At 40.3% G+C, this 23,270-nt stretch overlaps 4 protein-coding genes across 7 annotated transcripts; 2 read left to right on the top strand and 2 right to left on the bottom strand.

Annotated features, from left to right (window-relative positions):
* Nucleotides 1-8: 8 nt before the first annotated feature.
* Nucleotides 9-2,598, top strand: psmd9 (proteasome 26S subunit, non-ATPase 9). The gene is made up of 6 exons (XM_086030183.1): nucleotides 9-425; nucleotides 505-604; nucleotides 1,768-1,961; nucleotides 2,036-2,137; nucleotides 2,365-2,453; nucleotides 2,526-2,598. Exons 1-6 carry the CDS (start codon nucleotides 309-311, stop codon nucleotides 2,554-2,556), a joined length of 633 nt encoding a protein of 210 aa, XP_085886309.1. The 5' UTR covers nucleotides 9-308; the 3' UTR covers nucleotides 2,557-2,598.
* gtf2h3 (general transcription factor IIH, polypeptide 3) lies at nucleotides 1,363-8,956 on the bottom strand. The gene is made up of 13 exons (XM_086030182.1): nucleotides 8,372-8,956; nucleotides 8,204-8,283; nucleotides 7,908-8,014; nucleotides 6,610-6,752; nucleotides 5,435-5,497; nucleotides 4,371-4,400; nucleotides 4,272-4,300; nucleotides 4,058-4,132; nucleotides 3,900-3,953; nucleotides 3,472-3,540; nucleotides 3,255-3,390; nucleotides 2,893-2,929; nucleotides 1,363-2,809 (listed from the first exon to the last, which is right to left on the bottom strand). Exons 1-13 carry the CDS (start codon nucleotides 8,379-8,381, stop codon nucleotides 2,743-2,745), a joined length of 900 nt encoding a protein of 299 aa, XP_085886308.1. The 5' UTR covers nucleotides 8,382-8,956; the 3' UTR covers nucleotides 1,363-2,742.
* LOC147147015 (Rieske domain-containing protein-like) lies at nucleotides 7,946-12,345 on the bottom strand. 2 transcript variants are annotated; one of them, XR_015086754.1, is made up of 6 exons: nucleotides 11,637-12,345; nucleotides 10,570-10,806; nucleotides 9,584-9,618; nucleotides 9,210-9,497; nucleotides 8,204-8,283; nucleotides 7,946-8,014 (listed from the first exon to the last, which is right to left on the bottom strand). XR_015086754.1 is itself a non-coding variant. In XM_086030184.1 (4 exons), exons 2-4 carry the CDS (start codon nucleotides 10,778-10,780, stop codon nucleotides 9,222-9,224), a joined length of 522 nt encoding a protein of 173 aa, XP_085886310.1. In that variant the 5' UTR covers nucleotides 10,781-10,806; nucleotides 11,637-12,344; the 3' UTR covers nucleotides 9,098-9,221. The 2 variants fall into 2 exon arrangements, 1 of the variants encoding a protein (XP_085886310.1); XM_086030184.1 differs by lacking the exons at nucleotides 7,946-8,014; nucleotides 8,204-8,283 and having other exon boundaries at nucleotides 9,098-9,497; nucleotides 11,637-12,344.
* On the top strand, nucleotides 11,208-22,891 carry LOC147147014 (uncharacterized). 3 transcript variants are annotated; one of them, XM_086030178.1, is made up of 15 exons: nucleotides 11,208-11,309; nucleotides 13,827-13,912; nucleotides 14,902-14,993; nucleotides 15,060-15,512; nucleotides 16,657-16,819; nucleotides 16,920-17,017; nucleotides 17,347-17,559; nucleotides 17,720-17,807; nucleotides 17,896-18,017; nucleotides 18,136-18,241; nucleotides 18,607-18,678; nucleotides 18,757-18,866; nucleotides 19,302-21,212; nucleotides 22,418-22,511; nucleotides 22,600-22,891. In XM_086030178.1, exons 2-15 carry the CDS (start codon nucleotides 13,904-13,906, stop codon nucleotides 22,744-22,746), a joined length of 3,678 nt encoding a protein of 1,225 aa, XP_085886304.1. In that variant the 5' UTR covers nucleotides 11,208-11,309; nucleotides 13,827-13,903; the 3' UTR covers nucleotides 22,747-22,891. The 3 variants fall into 3 exon arrangements, with proteins under 3 accessions (XP_085886304.1, XP_085886303.1, XP_085886306.1); XM_086030177.1 differs by lacking the exon at nucleotides 11,208-11,309 and adding an exon at nucleotides 11,560-12,917; XM_086030180.1 differs by lacking the exons at nucleotides 11,208-11,309; nucleotides 22,418-22,511; nucleotides 22,600-22,891 and adding an exon at nucleotides 11,561-12,917 and having other exon boundaries at nucleotides 19,302-20,983; nucleotides 21,058-21,169.
* Nucleotides 22,892-23,270: the final 379 nt, after the last annotated feature.

Genomic DNA, 23,270 nt, shown 5'->3' with positions numbered 1-23,270 from the left:
CCCTCATATGTGATCAGGGATGACACAGTGGTTGATTTTGTACTCACCAGCGGTGACAGAATGCACATTCATACAAGAGCTGCACTCGGCTACAACTCCACACAGACTTTAGGCGATTTTTCATCTGAAATCTTGAATGATATCACAACCTCCACTTTGTCTGAAGTTTCTGTCTCTAGTTGTAAATCCACCCGGACACAATGAAGTGTAACACACAAATTGTAACGCACAAGATTCGTTCCCCCTTGGATTACAAACTCTGCCTGGAGTCGGACACAAATAAACTGTAACACAACCAGGAAGTTGCCATGAAGATGACAAACGAAGTCAGTCCCGAAACGTCCATGGATGATGTTAAAAACCTTATTAAAAAGAAAGATGACATTGAAGAGCAGATAAAAGCATACTACGACGTCCTGGAAGACGTAAGTTGGCGGAATATAATTAGACAGTCACCGAAGTTGTGTAGTGTTTGTATCTTTGCTTAAGTTGTTGTTTTTGTAGCAAGGCGTCGGACTTGACGGTCTCCTAGTGGACGCGGAAGGCTACCCGAGAGCCGACGTCAACTTGTACCAGATAAGAACCGCCAGACACAATATTTCATGTAACTCAGCTGTTTTTCTTTCTAGCGTTTTCTACACGGTGACGAGACGTTACCTCACTGAACATGTCATTAGATGCACCTAAAATAACTTTACTAGTGAGCAAAATGATGGAATGGATATCAAAAAAATATACATAGTATTAAATGGAGGGGGTGGGGGGGGGCGATGATTTAAAATTATTTGACTGTATATACATACATAGTCTATACTGTGTATATATAGAACTGTATATATAACTGTAATAACATTTTTGATAAACACATTTTTCAAGTTATCTGGTGTTAGTAATGCCCCTAGATCAGGAGTCTTCAATCCTGTTCGTCGAGGGCTGGTGTCCTGCCTGTTTTCCATCTCTCCCTGCTACAGATATTCACCAAAGGTCTGCAGAAGCTGGATAAAGATCCAGATTATTTGAATCAAGTGTGTGTGTTGCAGCAGGGACGGATGGAAAACAGGTAGGAGACCGGCCCTCGGGGAACAGGATTGAAGACCCCTGCCCTAGATACTGTTCTCCTATGGTGATGCGCATTTAAGTTAGTCAGATGCATACAATTCCATATGAAACGTATAGCACGTCTTTGCGATGTGCGTATTATTCAAGGGCGATTATCGCAATAATATTTTCGATATATTGTGCAGAATCACAAAAAATTGGACTAAAATACAAAATTTTGGAGAAAAAAAAACATACTTATACTCGAGAAAATACAAAAACATTGGACGAATTTACAAATATATTAAATGGAAAAAAACACAATTTGTCAAAAAATATCCATATATTTTAAACTACTTATAGACAAATACCACAAAGTTGGGGTAAACATATACAGCAAGAAAATGTTTGAACATACATTTTCCCAAAATATAATACCAAACTATAAACTAAAAAAAAAAACACAAAATCCTACAAAAAAAATACAAGTACCTAAACATTCCTATCTGTCATAAAAGAGAAATTGTGTATAATGAAGCTGAACAAAGTAAAACTACTCATCCTTGAAGACACCTAACATTTTTTCAGTGCAGTAAGAACTTCTCCAGTCATGATCATTTTAACTGCCTGAATGCCTAAACAAACATACGTAGCAAGCTCTACAGTATTGGACATCATAGCACTGAAAAGTGCTAGATAAATAAAATTTGATTTGATTTACTGTGGCAGGCCTGCAAAACGATCACAAGGCCATCATGGCAGAGATCGAGGACGCCTTGCACAGGCTGCACGCTCGGGAGAAAGCCAAGCGCCTGCACGACCAGACAGAAGCACTCGAGGAGGCCATGGAGCAGCAGGAAACGCTCCCGCGCGCTTTTGCACGGGTGGATGCCATCACGCAGGGTTCTCCTGCCTCTGCAGCCGTGAGTGGTGGGAGACCCTTTGGTGCTGATGTTTCAGAGCCTTTCCTGACTTTTTGTTCTCCTTTTTGCAAAAGGGCCTCAGAGTGGGAGATGAAGTCGTTGAGTTTGGTTCAGTGAACACTGGCAACTTCCAGAGCCTCCACAACATTGCTTCTGTAGTACAACACAGTGAAGGGGTAAGACTCCAGATGAACACCTTTATGTGTCTTAACATTTCAAGATGGCTGCCTTAATGTGACAAGTTTTGGCTTTAGTGATGCCTCAAACGCCTGAACAGTCCTTTTCTTCTAATAGAATACCACAACCAACAATGAAAATGTGATTTAGATGGCAAAAATTGCATTTAAAATGAATCCGTTTTTTTTTTTTTTTTTTTGCAAATGTTTCTTCTGTTTTTTGGTAGAAGCCGCTGCGAGTGACAGTGGTCCGTGGGGGTCAGAGCGCCCACATGAGTTTGACTCCGCAGCGGTGGTCCGGCCAGGGTCTGATGGGGTGAGTCCATAACAACACATATATTTACACAATATGGTAGGTCACACATCATTCTCCTTGTTTTCTTGCCAGGTGTAAGATTGTCCCCATGCCTCCACCATGAGCTTCGATGACCTTCATGTGAATAAAGACCTTTTCAAATTCAGACATGGCATGTTTTTCAATTTAGATTCTACATTTGAAAAAAGGGTGATCACTGGATAAACATTCAAAATGAAAAAGATATTAAGGATTCAAGAATTATTTTATACAAGATGAATTAGGCTGTGGGGGTAATAGAATAAAATAATCATGATGCTTTGAATTTCTTCTTTTTGCCTTTGACCATTTGTGGCAGCTGGATTTTGAAAGCCGTCCTACAAAACACATACAAATATTCAATACAAAAATGTATATTTAGGTGTAAATGTTATTAAAAATGATTTTTTTTTTAACTCACTCGCATGTTGTACAGATGGGGCTGAAGTTGCAGAATACTGTGGTGGAGAAAAAAAAGAAGTATAAAATGAATATGAATGACTTTTACCTTAAACTTGATCCTATGAAATGACAAACTTGACTGCAATTAGATTTTAAATACAACTTTAGACCTTTTCTTCAAAACAAGAATATTGCTGTAATAGTATTTTTTCCCTTATAAATTTGACTTTAACCTTTAAAAAAAAAAAATCTGGCTTTATTCTAATTTTTTCTGGAAAACAATATGACAGTAGTCGTAATGGGATTTTTTTTTACTTCTTCTGGTCATGGGATTTTTAGGGCATTTGTTGTTGTAAGCAGGAGAGGGACGCGAACACTCACTGGACAGGCAGACGGAGCAGACGTAACCGATCTGGATGAGGGTGCGGTGGCAGAAGCACGCCGCCCTGTAGTCCACGTGGGCCGGCGGCGGCAACAGCAGTTGTGAACGTTGCTCACCGTCTGGCAGGAACACCCACTGTGCCGTAAAGTCACACATACTCTTACAGCACCTTTACTAATGCACATGTGAAGAAATGCATCAAGTGGTGGCAGTCACCAGCAAGTACTGTGCCATGGCCGCCTTCTGGGGGATCTTCAGGTACAAGCCTCCTGTGATATCGCAAGCCTGTCGGTTCAGAAAGGACACGGAATAACTGGCTTTTCAATCAGGTCTCTCCCTATAATCAAACTTCTCAAATATTTAATACAGTGGTTAATATTACCGTTGCATTTTTTTATTGTTACTACAGCATTCCCCCTAATAATGTTTTTTCTTCTATTTTTATCATTGCTTTGGTTCTGGTTACATCGTGCATGTGTACCTAAACTTATGACACTTATGCCACTGCCATAAGTTAGCAATATCGTAATGATAATGGAATTATTTTGTGGTGCAGAAAATGTTCATAGCATTCATCTCCAGTCAACATCAAAAAAGTATGACGTGTGTGCGCGTGCATTTGTAATAAAAGCATAGGACAGTACTTGCTGTAGGAGCCCCGAGTCTGACTCCAACACGCACGCGTCTATCAGGATGCTCTGTTGGAAACCATAATATCAAAAATTTGAAACGTGTTTAGAAAAATACACTAAGATGATCAATGAATGTGCTCAAATTAGCAACAAATGAGTCGTGTTATGACCTGCTTTTGGGCTGCGAAGATCACATTCATGAAGTTCATGTACTGCAGGGCACAGTCGTCCGCTGCCTTGATCACCTAATCAAGCACATTTATTCAATTCATATATATTCATATTGTATATATATACACATGTATATACACACACACAGACATATATACGTATACATACATAAACGCACATATGTTTGTTTTTTTTAACTAAAACAAAGCTTACCAAAATTCGGGACTTGACCTCATGTCCCACTGGAAAAAACATAAGAAATATTACACATGACAAACAATTTATGACTAAAATAGACATAAATAAAAGTACCTTCAAGTTCCTTTGCGACTCTGTTAATATCTGAGTTGAAATAATTAAGATTTATTACTGAAAAAAAAAAACAGGGGATTACCAGAGATTTTATATTGTATTATTTTAGATTCTTTTTTATCGTTTGCGAAAGTTTTTTTTTGGACCTTATTATTTTGTTGTACGATTTCATTTATATTGTCTTACATTTCGTCAAAATTATGCAACATTTCCAAAGGTGTGTTTTGCAATATATTGTTTGATTTTATATTATTTTACAGTTTGTCAAAAAGTATCTGTTTGTGTTTTATATTGTAATATTTGTATTAGTTTATCTAGTTTTTGGGGTCTTTTATTTTCTATTTTATATTGGAATGTTTCATTTATATAGTTTGTCAAACTTTATTTGTTCAAAATGTCAAATTTATCTCCCATTCTATTGTTTTTATTTGGTTGTCAATAAATCTGTTTATGTATAAAAAAGTTACCAATGTTATTAATGTTATTCTCGATTTCACATTTTGTAAACGTAATGTCGTTTGCATATTTTATTTTAGTAAAATGTCTGTATTAATTTACATTTTGTATTGCTTTATTATTCTTACATTATTCTTTTTATATTTTCTTTTTTTTTCAGTATTGTTGTTTAATTTATTTATATTATTTTATAGATCGGTCAAAAACAATCGAAATATTCCTGATGTTATAGCTTATAGCTTTATTTCGAAATTATGATAATTATATATATTTTGTCAATTTTTTTTCTGTGTGCGTAATGACTTTCTATATTTGCATTAATTTGTACAGGTAGGCCAATTTATTTTTTCAAAATGTCTGTTTTTATTTTATTCTATTGTTCCATTTATATTTTCTTGCTTTTCAATATTCATCTATCAATATTCTAGTCTTTCAATATGTGCTTGCCTTTTTGTGTTACAATATATTTGTCTCTTGTAATCAATTTTCAATGTTTTATAGTTTGTCAAAATTAAATATCTTCGATATATACTATCATATATAATCAGTTATTTTTCTAGTTTCAGATTGTCCTAATAGCAAATGTGCAGATTGTAGGGGAAGGATACAGCAGAGCGCTTTGGCGAGGGATCCGGCTAGCAAAGTGTCTGTGGAACCTCCCGTCACCTCAACTGCAAAGTGAACACATACAAAAGATAAGTAAATCATTAAACTACCCTGTGCCCCATTTTCATTGCGAATCCTCAAAATGATAATCAAATTGTGATGCACCTCACCACTGGGCCACATTTAGGCCAATTTCCTAGTTGGAGGTCATCAAAGTACAAGCCAGTACTTTTTATTAAGTTTTATTATAAGTTATTTTATTAATACCATATTTTATTAGTACAATTAATCCAAAATGGCTGACTATCTGTAGAATTCGGTGCACAGATACTTGAGACTTTTTTGTATCCCGCCATGATAGACATGTCCACCTAATTTTGCCTCGATCAGCAAAATTGGTGTCGAGGAATATATATTTTTTTCCTTTCTAACTTTCCAGGTGGTATGACTGAGTGAGTCCTGTTGGGCACCCCTAAAATCCATACAATTTTACTAGGAAACACTGGCTTGTAGAAACAGTTACATTTAGGTGTGTGTGTTGATGCCCCCAAAAGTTAATTCATCGAAAGAATGGAAGATGGAAGCAGCTATGAATGGGCCCATGCGCCATTTTTTTTTTTGTTACACAAATCCTCGAAATAATCAACAAACTTTGAAACAAAAAAGCTCAGCAATTCTTCTGTTTGGGTATCTGCTTCCGAACAATTTTTTGGCGGGCAAATTTTCCTAGCAAAAGTATCTCAAAATGTGGTACTAGTGGTACAGTATATGGGTGCCCTTTAGCGGTATGCAAAGAATCAATGGCATAACATTGGATTGGTCTATCTAGGTCTTAAAATCAGCAAGATGTATGACGGTGAAGAGAAAAGCAAACTTGATGTTTTAGTGGAGGATGCAGACAAATGTATTGCTACACTGTAACTGAAGAGCACTGGACCTCACCTCGCAACCACGGTTATTTGGAGGTGACTGGACACTTTATATTTATATCTTTTTTTAAATCCAGAACAGTACAATTGTTAAGTACAATTCAGTTGTATTTAACTTTTAAGTACATTTAATCCTTTAGAACTGTTTGTTGTCAAACATTTATTTAGGTAATTTTTTTTTTATTAAATTCATGTCCATGTACGATACATTTGAAATGATTCATTATTTAGTAGTGGCATTGACCTACTGTTGGACATCAAGTTTTTGATCCGGTCAGCAATGATGCCGTTGGCAATGGACAGCAGTTCGTACTTGCCGTCGCCGCTAGAGCATGCGTCGTCTGGGGCGCCGTCGCCGTCCGGTTGACTCTTACTGGGATACAGGAAATGACTGAAGCAAAAAGCATGACAGTGAGTATAATCGTATACAAGCTATTTCTATCAAATCAAGAAATGTTGATAGATTAGACCGGGGGTGTCAAACTCATTTTTTGTCACGGGCCACACTATAGCTACAATTTCCCTCGGCAGGTCGTTATGACTGCGAAACCATATAAATGTTTGATCACCTCCTCATATTATTACAGAAACAGTGGGCACGCTGTTGCGCGTATGATAAAGGGGCTTGTCCGAACGCGGCGATTGAACAGATTACAGCGAGGTACGAGGTACGGGCATTTCACACATGCACTTTGACGCAAATGAGATGGAGGGAAAAAAACATTGAGTAGTGTTGCCTACCAAGTTCACTTTCAATGGGAGGGGGAAAAAAATCAGAGCATAACTAAAGTAGGAAGTTCAACACTTAATGTAATATCCCCCCGAAAAAAATAAAGTTCATGTGCGCCCATATGTATCATGTGGCTTTTTGCAGTATCCATCCATTATCTGTACCGCTTCTCCTCACAAGGGTCGCGGGGCGTGCTGGAGCCTATCCCAGCTGTCTTTGGGCAGTAGGCGGGGGACACCCTGAACTGGTTGCCAGCCAATCGCAGGGCACACAGAGACAAACATCCGCACTCACAATCACACCTAGGGCCAATTTAGAGTATCCAATCAACTTACCATGCATGTTTTTGGAATGTGGGAGGAAACCGGAGTGCCCGGAGAAAACCCACGCAGGCACGGGGAGAACATGCAAACTCCACACAGGGAGGCCGGAGCCGGGATCGAACCCACGACCTCTGAACTGTGAGGCGGACGTGCTAACCAGTCGACCACCGTGCCGCCGCTTTTTGCAGTAACACTTTAAAAATTGTGGCTCTAGTTTTAATAAATGAATGCTTTAAGGTGATAATAGTCATTCTTATTGGAACTCTTAAAGTATGTTGCCTGTAAAAGAAAGAGAGTCAATTGGATTTACTACATATGCCAATTCAAAATTGTGGTACAGATTTTAGCAAGCACCATGGAAGTTGACATGCTTGATTTGCTTTCGCAAGCCACATAAAATCATATGGCGGGCCAGATCTGGGCCCCGGGCCTTGAGTTTGACACCCCCAGACCAAAACAAACCAGACAGACATGCAGACGGACGGTGAATGACCTGTCTTGGCAGTGGCTGGCGATGACAGCCAGCTTGTTATTTCTGCTCATGGCCACGTGAGAGTTAGCCATCACCATAACAGCGTCCATACATTTGGACAGCGTGAACTAGGGCCATACAAAAAACTATTTATTAGGGATATCATTAGGATTATGCAGTGGTTATTTTGCTGTGGCCGGTAACTCGCCCCGAAGGTGCTGCTCTATTCTTTCACGTCAGGGTTTCGAATCCCGGTGTTCGGTCACGGCAAAACAACCACTGCTTTAGGATTATTTTTGGTGTTATCGTTTGCGTACCTGCGGCTCACGCTGGGCTTGCTGGCCCCACCAAATCGGGTTAACGTCCACGACGATGACCAACAAGTTAATTTCCTCCTCTGCAGGAACAAATGAGAAAAATAAATATCTAAATTTAAAAAAACAGACATTACTAGAAAACATGAAAAGTCATTGTTTTAAACGAACCTGATGCCATCACGAGGGCTCAATTGTACGTTTTATCCTCTTTTATCGTTTAGATTTCATCTAAACACAGTCATCGACTAATAAGGATGTACAATCAATTTGATCAAATCTAAGAAACATGTAGGTATTGAGTAGTGTAACAGTCGCAGGTTATGACGCCGCTGCCTCTTCTTTTTTGTGTGTTCTCCTATAGTTAAATGGCAAACTGCTGCCACCTATCGCATGGAGCGGTTTGGGTTGGCTATTTCTAATCATTCAATGCAATTTATATTAATCTATATGAACAGTTGTTTGTGCCAACATTAAATAAATATGAAGCCAGTTAAATAGGATTGATTTCTGTAAAATTGTTTTATTTCATGACTTGTTCACTCATTTAATGGCTAATTGAAGAGTTGATACCCCCAAATAAATAATTTTACACAGTAGTATCATGTAATGAAAAGCATTTGAGTTACAGCGGACCCCCGCATATGTGCGGTTTGGGTGATGATTATTATTATTTAATTTTTTTTTTTCTGGCGTCCCCCATTTTCCATGGAAAATGCATATCGAATGTTAATCAGCATTTTTGTAGCTTTTTTTTTCTCCCCTAATTTATTTCAATGTCCATGAACTATACGTGGATTTTTACAATTCGTGGGCTGGCCCAGTTCCTATCCCCCACAATTAGCTGGGGTCCAATGTATGTATGTATGTATGTATGTATGTATGTATGTATGTATGTATGTATGTATATATATATATATATATATATATATATATATATATATATACATAATGACAGTGACATAATACTCCGAAGAGACATACTGTACAGTACATACAAAAAACATGCCATATTGTCTTGTCAGTGGCCTTTTTGGATCCGTAAATTGGTCCTGTATGTGTCAGTTTGGTAGTAATCAGACTCAATGGCCTCTTTGGAGTCATTCAGTGTGACGTATACATCCTCGTTCACTTCAGTGACTTTGTGGACCCTCTGTTTGACACCCTTGGAACGCCAGTGAGTTCTCCGAGGTTTGACGGTGGGGTTATCCACGGCTTGGTACAGCCCCTCGCCTTCCACCAGTGTTATTTTGTACTTGTGCCATGGGCAGACGATGCAAACACGCCCATTGAACTCCTGATGGATAAGTAAGATAAGTAATATGAAGCTGAGCTTTGAGATGTATTATTGAGAATAGAATATGCAGACGCTTGAAAGTTCACCTCAATGTCTCCTTGTTCTAAAGCACCGCCTGCATCTGTCAACACAAAAGCAAGCCTTGTTAGTTCGCTTTTTTCCCTTCATTATTTAATCACAGCGGACGATTCTTTATGGTTAACAGATGAAGAGACAGCTATGCCGATGAAAGGTGGGAAAAAACTGCTGGCAAAAGAAGCTGTTGAGAGATGAAGAGTATGCTCTGCTGATGAAAGAAAAGCTGAAGCGATGGAGAGGGAGCTATGCTGCTGAAAGAAGTAGAAGAATGATAAAGACAAAACTATTCTGACAAAAGAAGTAGAAACTATATTTGCAAAACAAGCTGGTGAAAGTTGATAAGTAAGCTATGCCGAACGAAAGAAAGAACTATGTTGGTGAAGGAAGCTGTCGAAAGATGAAGACGTTATGCTGGCAGAAAAAAAAAGGTAGCTCAATGAGACAAAACTGGTAAATTAAGTTGCCAAAAGATGAAGAGGACACTTTCCTGATGAAAGAAACAGCAGAATGATGAAGGTGAAACTATGATGTCACTGTCAGACGTAGAAACTGTACTGGCAAACAAAGCTGCTGAACGATGAAGTGAGAGTTCTGCTGGCGAAAGAAAAGCTGGTTAGCAAAAGGAGCGGCTAAATGATGAAGCACAAGCTATGCAGCAAGCAACTATTTCGCTAAAACGTGAAGAGGAAGCTACGCTGGTGAAAGAAGCTACTAAATGGTGAGGATGAACGTATGCTGGCAAAAGAAGCTGGCAAAAAATGAAGAAAAGCTATGCTAGCAAAAGAGCAGGCAACTATTTTGACAAAATTATGAATAATGTTAAAAGCTGGGAAAAAAAGGTGATGCTGAAAAAAGAAGGGAGAACTTTACCAGCAAAAGAAGATGGTAGTTGAAAAATCAAGATTTGCTGGAGAAAGGAAGTGCCAAAATGAAACGGAAGTTCTGCTGGCAAAAGATGTTGCTAAATGATGAAGGGAAAGTTATGCTCTCTTACGGTAACAACGCATGTCCATGGCATGGAACTCCCCCCGGTGGTACACAACTAGGACATCCCGGCATCCATTCACCAGCTTGGTCACACGTCCGCGTCTGATGATGTCATCACGTTTCCCAACAAAGTGAGAGGAAGGTGGTGGGGCAGGAGGAGGAGGGAGGGGAGCAGATGAAAACGATGAGATCTGCCAAGTCTGCTCCTCGTTCGACATATTGGTAACTGGCTACAGCGGCATTCCTGCTCAAAGAAAGAATAATTAAAACTCATAATCGCTGATGCATTTTTTTTTTAATTATGAGGAATTTTCAATTAAAACCAGCAAAAATATGCAAACAATTAGAGTCAATAAGCCGGCAAAAAAAAGTCACAAAAATACAGTATGAAGTGGCACCTATGCTGGCGATGAAGTAAAACGATGCTGCTGAAGGAACCAATGCAAGCAAAAGAATAAGGTGAAAGCTGAATCGGAATCCAAAAATGAATACATACGTAATCTAAATAAAAGAATGCACATTTATTCAAGAGCTGCTATCGGCTACAACTCACGCAACCCCCCAACACACACACACACACACACGCACGCACCCCCACACCCCCACACACGCGCACGCACCCCCCCCCCCACACACACAGTCTGACAAACTTGAGCCAACGTTCAAGCTGCAATGTCCCTTTACTTTTTCACCGTTGCTGACGTCACAACCACCATTTGGATTCTAAAGAAAAATTCAGGGGGCAAGGTGAGTGGGTTTCAGTGGCACAACCCGGATTGAGTCCTAAATTTGAGACATCCTTCCCATGCTCAGATGGTAAATACAAAGACAGATTTACAATGGGCTTTTAAAAGACGCCAAGTTTTGACAGTTGGCAAATAGAGCCACGAGCAGGAAACACAAAGTGCCGATGGTGTCAAACTATGATGTTAGCCTAAAGTCAATGCTAAATTGACAGTTTGACACCTAACACTGTATCGACTTTCGGTTTGTACATTAAATGTCAACAGTTCGTGTCTATCTTCTTCCATACGTATTGGTAATATTTTAAATTTCACAAAAATACAACTCAACTGCAACAGTCGGGACGTTTTGTAGACTAGCACGACGTGCACTGCTCAGGATATTGTGTGTTACCACTAATACTGTCCCGTGGTAAAACAGCGGCGCTCGGCCACGGATGTCTAAAAATAACATGGACGCGTAATGCCGCCTACTAGTCGTGGCGACAACTGAAGTCTCCGCCAGCCATTTTACGTTGCACACCGAACTTGAATACTGTACAGTGTGCACTGATTTCTCCGCAGCGTTTTCCTGTCATTCTCCAGCGGCGAAAATGTCACAACGTGTGGCACACGGTTGTACCAATAAGTCTGTGAGAAGCTCTATCTACTTACACGTTTCATCGATAAGATTGTGATTATACATTTTCTCTATATACTGTATATATATCCAAGTTCTACTTAAATGTTCATGTTGTCAGAAATATGAACAATGAAATGGAAGCCCATCAGGAAAATAATCGGCAAACTGATTCTATTTAGCCTATACGTATCAATAAAAAGAGACTGTGTAATGTTAAACCTAATATCTGTAAATCACGATTCACAATATTGCGATAATATACTCTGAAAGTTCGTTCTTTGGGAAGCCTTCCATTACTCCCCCTGGCGTAAAACACGCACTGATAACAGTCTTTTCAACGAAAAGCGAACAGAAATTGTCAGTAGCAGCGGCAACGCAAGATGTTTGCCCTCTAACTTCAGACGCAAGAGGCCACTGTAAATACAGGTTATTTTTAGACGTTCATGCAACTGCCCAAAAGGGTGTGCGTCTCCTCTATTTTCGTCCGGTTGAAACACGAGTCTTGCGGCGAAGATTTGTATTTCATATTTATTGAAAATAAACATTGAGTCCTACTGTGTTTCTTTGATAGAACAATAAAGAACTTAATACATCCTGAGTAACAATGATAATAATAATAATCACATTAGTTGAAGTGATTTACATCTCTTAAACATTCGTGACTGACTGAACTAATCTTATTTATTGGATTATCATTTTTTTTCGTCCTCGTCCGGCTAGCCGTCGCCATGGATACCCAAGTGTTCGGAATAATAGCGATACTAGTCAACGCAAACTGTCACAAGGGAGCGACTTAATGTGTCTTTTCATCCTGCGCTAGCAATAAACTAGCACCGTCAGATCGTTTTTGAGTCAAAAGGCTCGCATATCACGATGCCCCTTGTGGCGTCCACTGCACTTTTCAAACATCATCGGACCTCGGAAACGTGCTCACACTTTTTCTTCGGCCTTCTTCAACGTGCATTTTGTGTTTGCACGAAACTCCCACAGGTATGTTCATTTTTTATTTGGCGTTTTACGTTTTATCTGTATGACTTTACAAAACTTAAGTTCCCAAAAGAGGTCAGCTAGGGTCAGGGAAATGGCTCTCAAGTGACTTATTTATTGGGTCAACTGTCAGATTAAAATTTTGTTCAATACAGTACGTATTAAAAGACGGCCAATCGATTGTATTTATGTTTTGTTGTTTGTGTTTTAATACAGTGTTTATCAGGTTTTCTTTTGTTTTGTTTGTCAAATCTGGTTGGTTAAAGAAACAAAGGCACGTCCTGGAAGTTTAGGCTTGAGAAATTATCTGACATGAAGAGAATAGCCTGTTAGAAATATAATACATTTTATGGAACAACTATGATAATTTAGGTTAAATGTATGTCAACGTTTCCGATAGTGTTTAGGCTTGCAGAGTGGTCCGTGCTGGCCCTGGCCTCCACCACTGGTTATATTTTCTGTTATACTGTACAGTGCGGTATTCACAGCTTTTACTTTTTCTATATTTTGAAATGTTACAGTCTCATGGAATGAGAGAACACATTCATTTTCCCTTAAAATTCTACACACAGCACCCCGTAATTACAACATGAAGGGGTAAACATGCCCAAAGGTGTGCCAAGGTTGTGGCATCCTATTCAAAAAGACTCAAGGCGATAATTGCTGCCAAAAGGTGCATCATGTAGGCAGTATTGAGCAAACTCTGTGAATACTTAGATTCGTATGATTTCTTAGCTTTTTATTTTTAATGGGTTCGCAATTTTATTTCACATTGAGGTATGGCGTCAATAATCTTGTGATGACAATGTGGTCAATTTAATTGAGTAAGAGAGGTCAGTTGGAGTGAAGACCACTATTATACAGTGGAGGGTACAATTTTTACATTTTGTGCTGTGCTTTGTTCCTCAATAGGTTTGTGATGACATCGTGGTCAACGTTATTGATTGACAGAAGGCACAAAGGAGGGGAATCAGCAGGGACACATTGCCATGGCAGCGGTATGAGGCCTTGTATCATTTGGAGCCATCATATCATATGGATGGATACAGTAATCCCCCAATTATTGCATGGTCCAGCAGGGCTCACCAACCTTTTTGAAACGGAGAACTACTTCTGGGGTACTGATTACTGTGAATGGCTACCAGTTTGATTCACACTTCTGAAATAATATATTTTCTCAAATTACTTTTGTTATATATTATGAGTAAGGATTGATGATATCCATCTCTTCAGCTGCAGATAGTCACCATGTTAATGATTTCTCATCATAATTAGTAACAATGATAGCAAGGTAGATAACAGATAAATATCAGTGCGCAACACTGTATTTCTATGAATCAAGTGTTTTCCAATGATCGCTGCGACAACATTCCTAGGAAATTACAGTGTCCTAGCACCATTTTTAGTTGGTGACCCCTGTTGTACACGGTTCATCGTTTGCACTCCATGATAATGTGTTTTTTTTTAAGTGATTCTTTTTTATGTTTTTTTACAGTATACTTACTGTACAGTAATGCCCTTGCAAGTGGGAAAGGAGCGTCATCAATACACTTGTAAGCTGCTTTTAGAACACCGGCTGCAAGCCACAGCTCATGCCCAGACTCAACTTTATAATACAAGACTCCGCCTCTTAAAGACACATGCGTGTGCAGGCTCTAAAATAGCTATACATATATTTTCTATACTTGCAGTTTGTAATTTGTGTGTGTTCAAGTATGTTAAAAACTGCGTTTTGATTAAGCTTAAGCCGTGTGCGAGGGATAAAACGATAATGACTGCATATACTCCTGGCAAAAATTCTCTCCCAACTTCATCTAATAACCCAGGTTAACTTAGCTCCTTCCTGACATACGATGCTTGTCTCTCAGTCGGCATGCGAATAGGTTAAATTGTAAATAATGAACCACGACCATGTGGGGAATTACTGTATTGATTTCAAGCTGCATTGCATAGTCAATCACAAAAATTTGAGGTTGGTTGCCACCAGGGTTTGTGGAGAAAAGTGGAAGATCATCCAATCATGACATTGAGCCTGTTTGAGTGCCTCAAGGTGGTGGGCCTTCAGCGTCTTCATGAGCGGTAATTACAAGATCTTCAAAACAAACACGGACCGGCCAGCACTCATTCCTCCCATGTACTTTTCAGCTTCACCTCCATGGGGATCCGCCACGTAGCCCATCTCATAGCCCTCACTTCGGAGGACCTGCCCCTCCTGGACATCCACACGGCAGAAGATAAAAGCCGCCTCTTCAAACTGGTCCACCTGGTCAAAACGCTGGAGCAGGAAGGCCTGAGACTCGGAGAAGTGGCGGATGACCAGGGCGCGTCCCACAAGCGTTCTGCGCCGCACAGCAACCACCGGGCGCTAGCAAGAAGCGCCAGGCCAGACATCACTAAACGATTAGCCATGTACAATACGTACTCTGCACTACCACCCCCGAGGAATGTCATGGCCCACCATCACCAGCAGCACCCGAGACCCAGAGCTGCAGCCAAGAGGTGCACGGACAAAGCAAGTCATCCAATGCCTGTTTACGAAGCCAAAAGAAAACCAGGGTACAACTACGGGCTTCCTCTTCAGCCTGTTTCTGTAAAAAAGTGAGTTGAGTGCATGTGCAGTCCAGTTGAGCGACCTACCAGCTGTACTGAATGATCAAGTGTATGTGAATGGTAAAATGGATGCCACACCCTCAGTTGTCAATCAGCAAAGAAAGCTATCATCAAATCAGAATCATACATAAAATACAATACTTCTCATAAACAAGTTATTATACTTGCATATTGGCACTGTCCTTTGAAAAACACGTATGTCCAATTTTGGAATTTAATTTTTTTAAAAAGTTAATGCGATGTCTGTAACGCGGAAACTCCATGTAAAAACACCAAATGATAAAAAAATTTACATAACTGTTTTTCACAGGACAGCAATGATATGTTGGAATATTTAATGCATGTATTTATTTATTGATTAATAATAGATGCCAAGCCCGAATCTAATGTTATATACTGTACTGTATCATACTTTATTTTTTATAATTTTGTCAAAAACAAATAATTCTATTAAGATGATGTATTTAAGAATAATATTACCATTATATAATTATGTAATGCAATAAATGAATGTAATTTATTCAAATATATTAGAAGAAATAAAGAATATGAATCCCTATTAATTGCTGGGTGTGCTTGGTTTAGTAAGGTATTCCTTTTTGTTTGTACAAATGATTTTTTTTTTCAATAACGTATTCAAATCATTTTGATTTCCATTTGCCCAAATTATTTCCTCAAACAAACTTAATTAAGCAGGGCTTGAATAAATAAATGTGTACCTCAAGCTATCTTTTCCTTTACTCTGGTAAAAATCCCGAACTCAAATAACCAGCTGACTAATTCCGTACTACAACATTTACCTATTGTAATAGATGCCATCACCACCCGTGTCTTCTGTAAAGCTGAAATCTTAACAACATTCATAAATTGGAAAATTGACTTGCTAGCACCTTCATGCAAACTTGCACAAAACACAAAAGATCCACAAAAAAAGTCGAAAGGACTAATGCCTAAAAATAAGAAAGCAGTTGATTTGCTGTGGAAATTCTCAAGCATTTCCAATGGTTGTATTTTACCACACTCCTCCAAGGGAAGTTCTTGGATTAGTAGCAAACCTGCATCAGGGGTAGGAGACAGATGGAAAGTGATGACATCATTTAATTGTAGTTGCTTGATTTTCTTTCATTTGGAGGCAAACCCATGGGCCTAGGATCATGGTTTGCGTGAGGAAACGACCTCTGACACACGCAGAGAAAAGGAAGGGCGAAGTGGACGTGGTGATAACACCCAGCGCCGAGTGTGTTATTGTGGAAGAAGGCAAAGAAGCTGTGGATCTCACCCAGTACATTCTACAGGTAGGACAATTCAAATTTGTCATTTTAAAACATTAATACACCGAGACACCAATGACTGTCTCCAAAACGCTTATGTCACATTGCCTGATTTGTTTTATAGCACCCGTTCTACTTCGACCAAGTTTTTGGAGAGTATCATTCCAATCAGGAAGTATATCAGAAAACCGCATATCCTTTGGTGCAACACATGCTTGATGGGTAAGGTGTCAACTTATATTGACCCACTTATTTCCTTATTTATCAATTCATTATTATTTCAGTTTCTTTCTGATTTTTTATTTTTTACACTATGTATTTCTTTTATTTCATTTTTTAAAAAATTCAGGGGCTCCCTCCAGCCCGAATAGAAATTGCCTGGATAGTTTCCATTTCCATCTAGTATAGACTTTCTTTCGGTATTTATTGGTATTAATAGGAGGAACTATAATGTTTTATTACAGCTCAGTTTTATTATTTAAAGGCTCTACCCAGGCTTTATGAGCAGTATTTAATAGTACTAGTTAGACAAATTGTATGTGTTTATGTAGGGGGAAGGCCACTTGCTTTGCATTTGGCCAGACGGGCGCAGGCAAGACTCATACCATGATGGGTTCCACTCCTGGAGAAGCGGGTTTATACGTGTTGGCGGTCCAGGACATCTTTGCCCACCTGTCGGCAACGCGCAGCCCAATGCTAGTGTACGTCAGCTTCTGTGAGATCTACTGTCGCCAACTCTATGACCTGCTCAACAACAGGAAAAGGTGCTCTTTGTTTTTGCACGGGTTCTGAAATAGCTTAAAATGGGATATTACTCATTGGCCACTTTGGCGTCAGAGGTGCGAAACCAGAGGCTCTGAGTGATAGAATTCTATGTTCTCTTCTTTTTCATCTCCCAATGTTCTAAACTTGATCTTTCCTTAGGTTGTTTGTGAGGGAGGATGGTCACAACGTGGTGCACATTGCAGGACTTTGTGACGTCAGAGTGGACTCAGTCAACTCGCTGCTGAAGGTCGATAAACAACTGCCTGACAAATGAGGGTCTTTCTGCTTACTGTATAAAACAGTGCCATCTTTGTCGATTTTTATTGCGTTTCAAGGTGATTTCACAAGGTTTAGCGGCCCGCACAAAGAGGGTCAGTGGCGTCAATCCGCTCTCGTCTCGGTCTCACGCCTTACTTCAGATTCAGCTCAGATCCCCCAACCAGCAGATCATTGGCAGGTGACCTACTCTATTGTCCTTTGTCCTGTCAGCCTGTTATCGGCATACATTTTAAACATGTACAACAAAACAAGTGTACTGATACTGTTTTTTTTTTTTTTTTTTTTTTTTTTTTAAGAATGTGGTTCATCGACTTGGCGGGAAGTGAGCGGGCATCGGATACCACAGCAACAGACTGGCAGACTCGTATGGAGGGAGCTGAGATCAACCAGAGTCTGTTGGCTGTATGCTACCACAACACTCTTCTTTATGTACTTATTGGCTAATTTGGCATCAGAAGTTAAGCCCTTGAGGGGGCAGAATTCTCCATACTCATCCTTTGCATATAAGATTTTCTTTATTGATACGAATCAGAAGTGAGAAATCAGAGATCCCATAGGGGGTAGAATTCTCTGTCCTTATACATTACATGTGTTCAATGTTCCTTTATTGTGTATTTATTGGCCAATTTTGGCATCAAAAGTGAGAGATGGGAAGCGAAATCTCTCAACCGTTTGCAGGTGGGAGGTGTTCCTTTTGTGTGCTTTTTAGACAATTTTGGCATCAGAAGTGGGAGACCTGAAATAATTTCAAATTTTCCGTCCCGCAGCTGAAAGAATGTATCCGCTCCCTTGATCAAGAGCAGCGGCACACACCTTTCAGACAAAGCAAACTCACTCAGGTGCTTGGACCTCAATATAGTCTTTCTGAAATGTTATTTTCAGTTCATTAAACTCTAGTGGGGTGTATTTGTGCTTAGGTCCTAAAAGATTCATTTGTTGGCAACTCCATGACTTGCATGATTGCCAACATTTCACCTGGTAACGTTGCCACAGAGCACACGCTGAACACGCTGAGATATGCTGACCGGTAAGTGTTCTCAATGCAAAATTATGTTATTTGTGTGAGTCCAAAACGGCTGCTTCAAACACTGACTTTTTCATGCAAACTGTTATGATAGACAGGAGACCTAGGCTGGAGTCTGAAAGAGTTTTAGGGGTGGTGGGTAGTTGCTGCAGTGGTTACCTGAATTAGTGCACAAGTCGGAACACAACGCAGTCTATCACTAAGGGAGTAGTAAGTAAGTAGGTGCTCCGGTGTTATTTGCATGTATTTAAATGCAGTAATATGCACATATCTGGCAGAAAATTTGCCCACCTCTATGCAAATGAGTCTCATTGATAAACATCATCTAATTCATTAACACCAGCTCTAATAGCCACACGCAGTTTGAGTGAGCAAATAACTTCTTGATTTGGCTCGACAACCAGGAGGCGAGTAGCGCATCTGCTTTATTTTCCACAGTGTGAAGGAGTTGAGGGGTCGCAGCGAAGGACAAGAATGCAAAACCACACCGCCTTCCAAATGCAGCAGCGTTGGAAAGAATCTCCCTAAGAACCCAAAGATGACGACACCCAGAGTGTCTTTTGCCGCCGTTTCGCCCACCCCGAGGAAATCCGTGGGATGCCCCGTCGACTGTTCCACGCCTAAGACCAGCAGATATGGAGAGGAAAGAGCAGCAAGAGCCAAACATGGGGTCAGACTCGAAGCGAGGAAGTCCCAGGAAAAAGGCGACGGAGGGCTCGGTTGCAACAAAGAACTCAGGAGCACCAGCATGTCATGTCAAGAAGGGCCAAATGAGCAAAGAGAAGAAAGCGGAGAAGACGCGACTGTGGACAAGGAGATGCAGCAGCACCTGCAACATTATCACCGGCAGCTGCAGATGTTCATGCCCTTCTCCGTCTCACCGCCCTCCTCCAGCCACCGATCCCTCTGCTCCTCCGCATCATCCGCCGGACATTCCGCGTTTTCTACCCGTCCCAATTCGAAAGACGCTCCGACCGTGTACGACAGCGGGGTCGGAAGTAGTGACTCGTTAGGGGAAGACGCGTCGCAGAGGGGGAAGATGAGGTGGCTGACTCATTTACAACAGGCTGAGCCCACGGTGGATAAGGCCATTGTTTCTTTCAACTCCGGAGAGAACGGAGAGGACTCGCTGGAAATGGACCCCTCGCTCGACGGGCTGTGGACGGACTGTTTAATGTCCGTCCGCAAGATCCTCTGCGACTCCACTGCTGTTGAACAGCCACATCAGGAAGCGCAATCTGTCTGTCCCTTCTCCTCAGCCTGTGAACTCAAGAGTGTAGTTCGAACCCTTCAGGAAAGGAAAGTGCTACCTCGACTGTTAAAAAATACTCAGGTACATAAGCATGCTGAGGATAAAGCAAAAACGTCCCAGGATAATGCCTCAAGTATCTCCCAACATAAGGCTGCCGCAGCCTTACCGGTTCAAGGGGATCGGACCAAATGCCAGCCACTCGGAAGAGAAAAAGAGCCGCTCACACATGCAAAGAATAAAGATAGACAATTCAACTTCCGCTGTTCCACTTCTGACACCAAATTGGCAAATAAGTACACGAAGGAGCGCACACATGCAAAGGATGAGGATGATGATTCATGCCTCCCACAGGACTTCCAGTCTCCCACTTCTGCTAAGAAGTTGGCCAAAAAGTACACAAAGGAGTGGCTCACACATGCAAAAAATAAAGATGACAAACTTTACCTCAGGTCACCTTCTTCTGACACCAAATTGTCCAGTAAGAACAAACGGGACCATCTCACACAAGCGAAGGATGATGCAGAGATCTGCCTCCCAATGGATGACCGCTCTCCCACTTCTGAAACAAAATTGGACAATAAGTACACAATGAAGGAGCATCTGACACATACGAAGAAAAAACACAGAGAATTTTACCTCCGGTCTCCCACTTCTGATGCCAGATTGGCCAATGAGTACATAATAAAGGATCATTTCATGCATGCAAAGGATGAAGATGCAGACCTCTGTGTCCCAAAAGACCTTTGGTTTGCATTTTCTGACACCAAATTGGTCAATAAATCCAATTTAGAGCATCTCGCACATGCAAAGGATGAGGACGCAGACCTTTGCCTACCAAAGGACATCTGGTCTCCGACTTCTGATGCAGGTAATCTCACAGAGCTGACACGTGGACCTGCCTCATGTGCACCAAAAAAAGGCATCTCACCTTCTTCAAATAAGAATGAGACCACCGCAGCAAATCTACGGAGCAGTGGTGTTACACCAGACCACCCCTGCAAATCTCATCATCCTTTCCAAATGGATGATCCTGCAGATTTGCACTGGAAAGAAAGACCATGCAACCCAGAGTTTTCCATAACAATGGATCATGCCAAGTAAGTAACATGGCTCGAATTGTGTTCAAAATCTAGAGTTGGGGGGAATATTTTTTGGCGCATAAAGAGTCAGTCTAATAGCGATACTACGTACTTATGTTCAGATAACATACTTTGACATTATATTTGATCTAGCATAGCACCCAGCATGACATTAGATTTGAGATTTGTTTTCAAAACGAAAAAAAAAACCCAAACACATCTTCGATGACATGTTTGAGTAGGTCTAGGTGCAATTTGGTCATCCGTGGGATTAGACCGTCGTGAGACAGGTTAGTTTTACCCTACTGATGATGTGTTGCATCATCGGCAAGATAAACTGTCAACAGCTGTTGTTGTTTTCATCCAACCACATTGGGACTCGGGTCTACTCACTTTGATGCCTAATTAGCTAATAAGTACACAAGAAAGAGACTATTTTACGTACATACGTGATTCTTTAAAGAAAAAAAAACAACCTAAACATATTTTTTTCAAGAATATGTTGCCAGCAGGCCCACTAGTTGAAACACTGCATTGTGATTAATAATGCGTTTGTGGAATATAAATTAAGCAGCAAAATCCACCCCTTTTTAGCCATCTCGGGGGCTCATTTTGTAACTTCTGTCGACTGAAAATGACATCACAACTACTCAGGGCTCAGGTCACGACCAATCACGGCTCAGCTTCAGAAAACAGGTCAGCCGTGATTGGCCATTACTAGCCGTTACCTAAGCCCTGAGTAGTTGTGATGTCATTTTTAGTTGACAGAAATGACTAAATGAATGTCTTGTTTCAACTAGTGGGTTTGCATAGAACATATTCTTGAAAAAAATATGTTTGGGTTGACATCCCTTTAAGATGGTAACTGGCACTCAAAGCGCCTCTTCACACTGTACCTCATCTACCGACTGATGATGCAGCATCAGGAACCACAACCTCTGCGTTGGGAAACGACCACTCTACCACTGAGCCATGCCGCTCCCAGATTTCCGATTACCCACTTCTGAAGCTCGGCAACAAACTGCCTCATCTCCCGTTTCTTATCAATTAAAAAAACGGATTTCAAAAGTGAAGTCGAAGTAACTAATGAACACAATTTTTTTTCCTTCTTTTGGATGGTTGGTCCTTCAGTAACGCTAAAACTGTTGCTTTGGAGATTATTTTGCTGAAATTTTTGTGTAAACTACCTTGCAACATTCCAAAATTCTTTTCTCCAACACCAGACTGCGTGTCATCCAGGCCCACTGGGAGAAACTGAGGAAGATGGAGCCTTTACTGTATGAGGAGCAGACACTTCTATGCAAGCAGCCTCATATGGTCAGAAGAGTTCAAATTCTGCTGTTCACTGCATTGTAAATCATTACTTCTACTCTGATGAACTTGCCCTTTTTTTTTTTTTAAATAGGCATTTGTGGACTACGTGGACAAGCTGGAGGAGATCCTGGATTGCAATGCTCAGTGTCTGCGCAGCATGAGAACCAAACTTCGTTTATATCGCATGACCAGCTCCTTTTCTGAGCCCGAGCACAAACAAGGGGCACTCAATAGTTAACCAGTGGCTTGAATAAAGCAAGGTCATAAGCGAGTTTACATTTTTCACTCAGGAATAAAAGTTATATCTTTATTTTAAATGTAAGATGTTTACATCGCTTGTCAGCTGGAAAACCCCTTCCGCATTTTATTTTAAGGTTATAATGTGTTTGATTTTATGGCTAGTTTTATTTAAATTAATAAAATCGTTTTGCAATTTAAATGCATGTGTGTTTTTGTGACACTAAACAAGATTATTCACAATTGACTCATTGATTTCAATATACAGTATTTGCATTTTTGTCTCATGAGGGATTATAGGTAATAATGATAAAACAATAAAAACCTTGGAGTTACTGTAATCCAAAATGGTAAGCTTCAACATAGTGTGAATATATAGTTAGTTAGCAACAAAAACAAATATAATGGTCTCCTATGTAATGATTTAATGAATTATACAAACTATGCCCTACGAAAATGCCCTTTATGTATTGCCAGAGGTGGCCATTCCGTCCCTGGGATGGAACGGTCCGTCCCGGACGATCG

This window comes from Filicampus tigris, chromosome 5, assembly GCF_054856515.1.
Source record: "Filicampus tigris isolate MCC_2025a chromosome 5, RoL_Ftig_1.0, whole genome shotgun sequence".
In the NCBI taxonomy this organism is placed as follows: Eukaryota; Metazoa; Chordata; class Actinopteri; order Syngnathiformes; family Syngnathidae; genus Filicampus; species Filicampus tigris.
Note: the sequence above shows the minus strand (reverse complement) of the source record. Positions and strands in the feature narration are given on the sequence as shown.

What these genes read in the sequence shown, in the direction of transcription:
- psmd9 (XM_086030183.1), top strand. Translation starts at nt 309, where the DNA reads ATGAAGATGACAAACGAAGTCAGTCCCGAAACGTCCATGGATGATGTT. An exon ending in TAGTACAACACAGTGAAGGG is followed by an intron (nt 2,138 to 2,364) that starts GTAAGACTCCAG and finishes GTTTTTTGGTAG; the next exon opens with AAGCCGCTGCGAGTGACAGT. An exon ending in TCCGGCCAGGGTCTGATGGG is followed by an intron (nt 2,454 to 2,525) that starts GTGAGTCCATAA and finishes TTTTCTTGCCAG; the next exon opens with GTGTAAGATTGTCCCCATGC.
- gtf2h3 (XM_086030182.1), bottom strand. An exon ending in AGTCGCAAAGGAACTTGAAG is followed by an intron (nt 4,301 to 4,370) that starts GTACTTTTATTT and finishes TGTTTTTTCCAG; the next exon opens with TGGGACATGAGGTCAAGTCC. An exon ending in CCATGGCACAGTACTTGCTG is followed by an intron (nt 3,391 to 3,471) that starts GTGACTGCCACC and finishes TTTACGGCACAG; the next exon opens with TGGGTGTTCCTGCCAGACGG.
- LOC147147015 (XM_086030184.1), bottom strand. Translation starts at nt 10,780, where the DNA reads ATGTCGAACGAGGAGCAGACTTGGCAGATCTCATCGTTTTCATCTGCT. An exon ending in CATGGACATGCGTTGTTACC is followed by an intron (nt 9,619 to 10,569) that starts GTAAGAGAGCAT and finishes TTGTGTTGACAG; the next exon opens with ATGCAGGCGGTGCTTTAGAA. An exon ending in TAGAACAAGGAGACATTGAG is followed by an intron (nt 9,498 to 9,583) that starts GTGAACTTTCAA and finishes CTTATCCATCAG; the next exon opens with GAGTTCAATGGGCGTGTTTG.
- LOC147147014 (XM_086030178.1), top strand. An exon ending in CAGCCTGTTTCTGTAAAAAA is followed by an intron (nt 15,513 to 16,656) that starts GTGAGTTGAGTG and finishes TTTCATTTGGAG; the next exon opens with GCAAACCCATGGGCCTAGGA. An exon ending in TCAACCAGAGTCTGTTGGCT is followed by an intron (nt 18,242 to 18,606) that starts GTATGCTACCAC and finishes TCCGTCCCGCAG; the next exon opens with CTGAAAGAATGTATCCGCTC.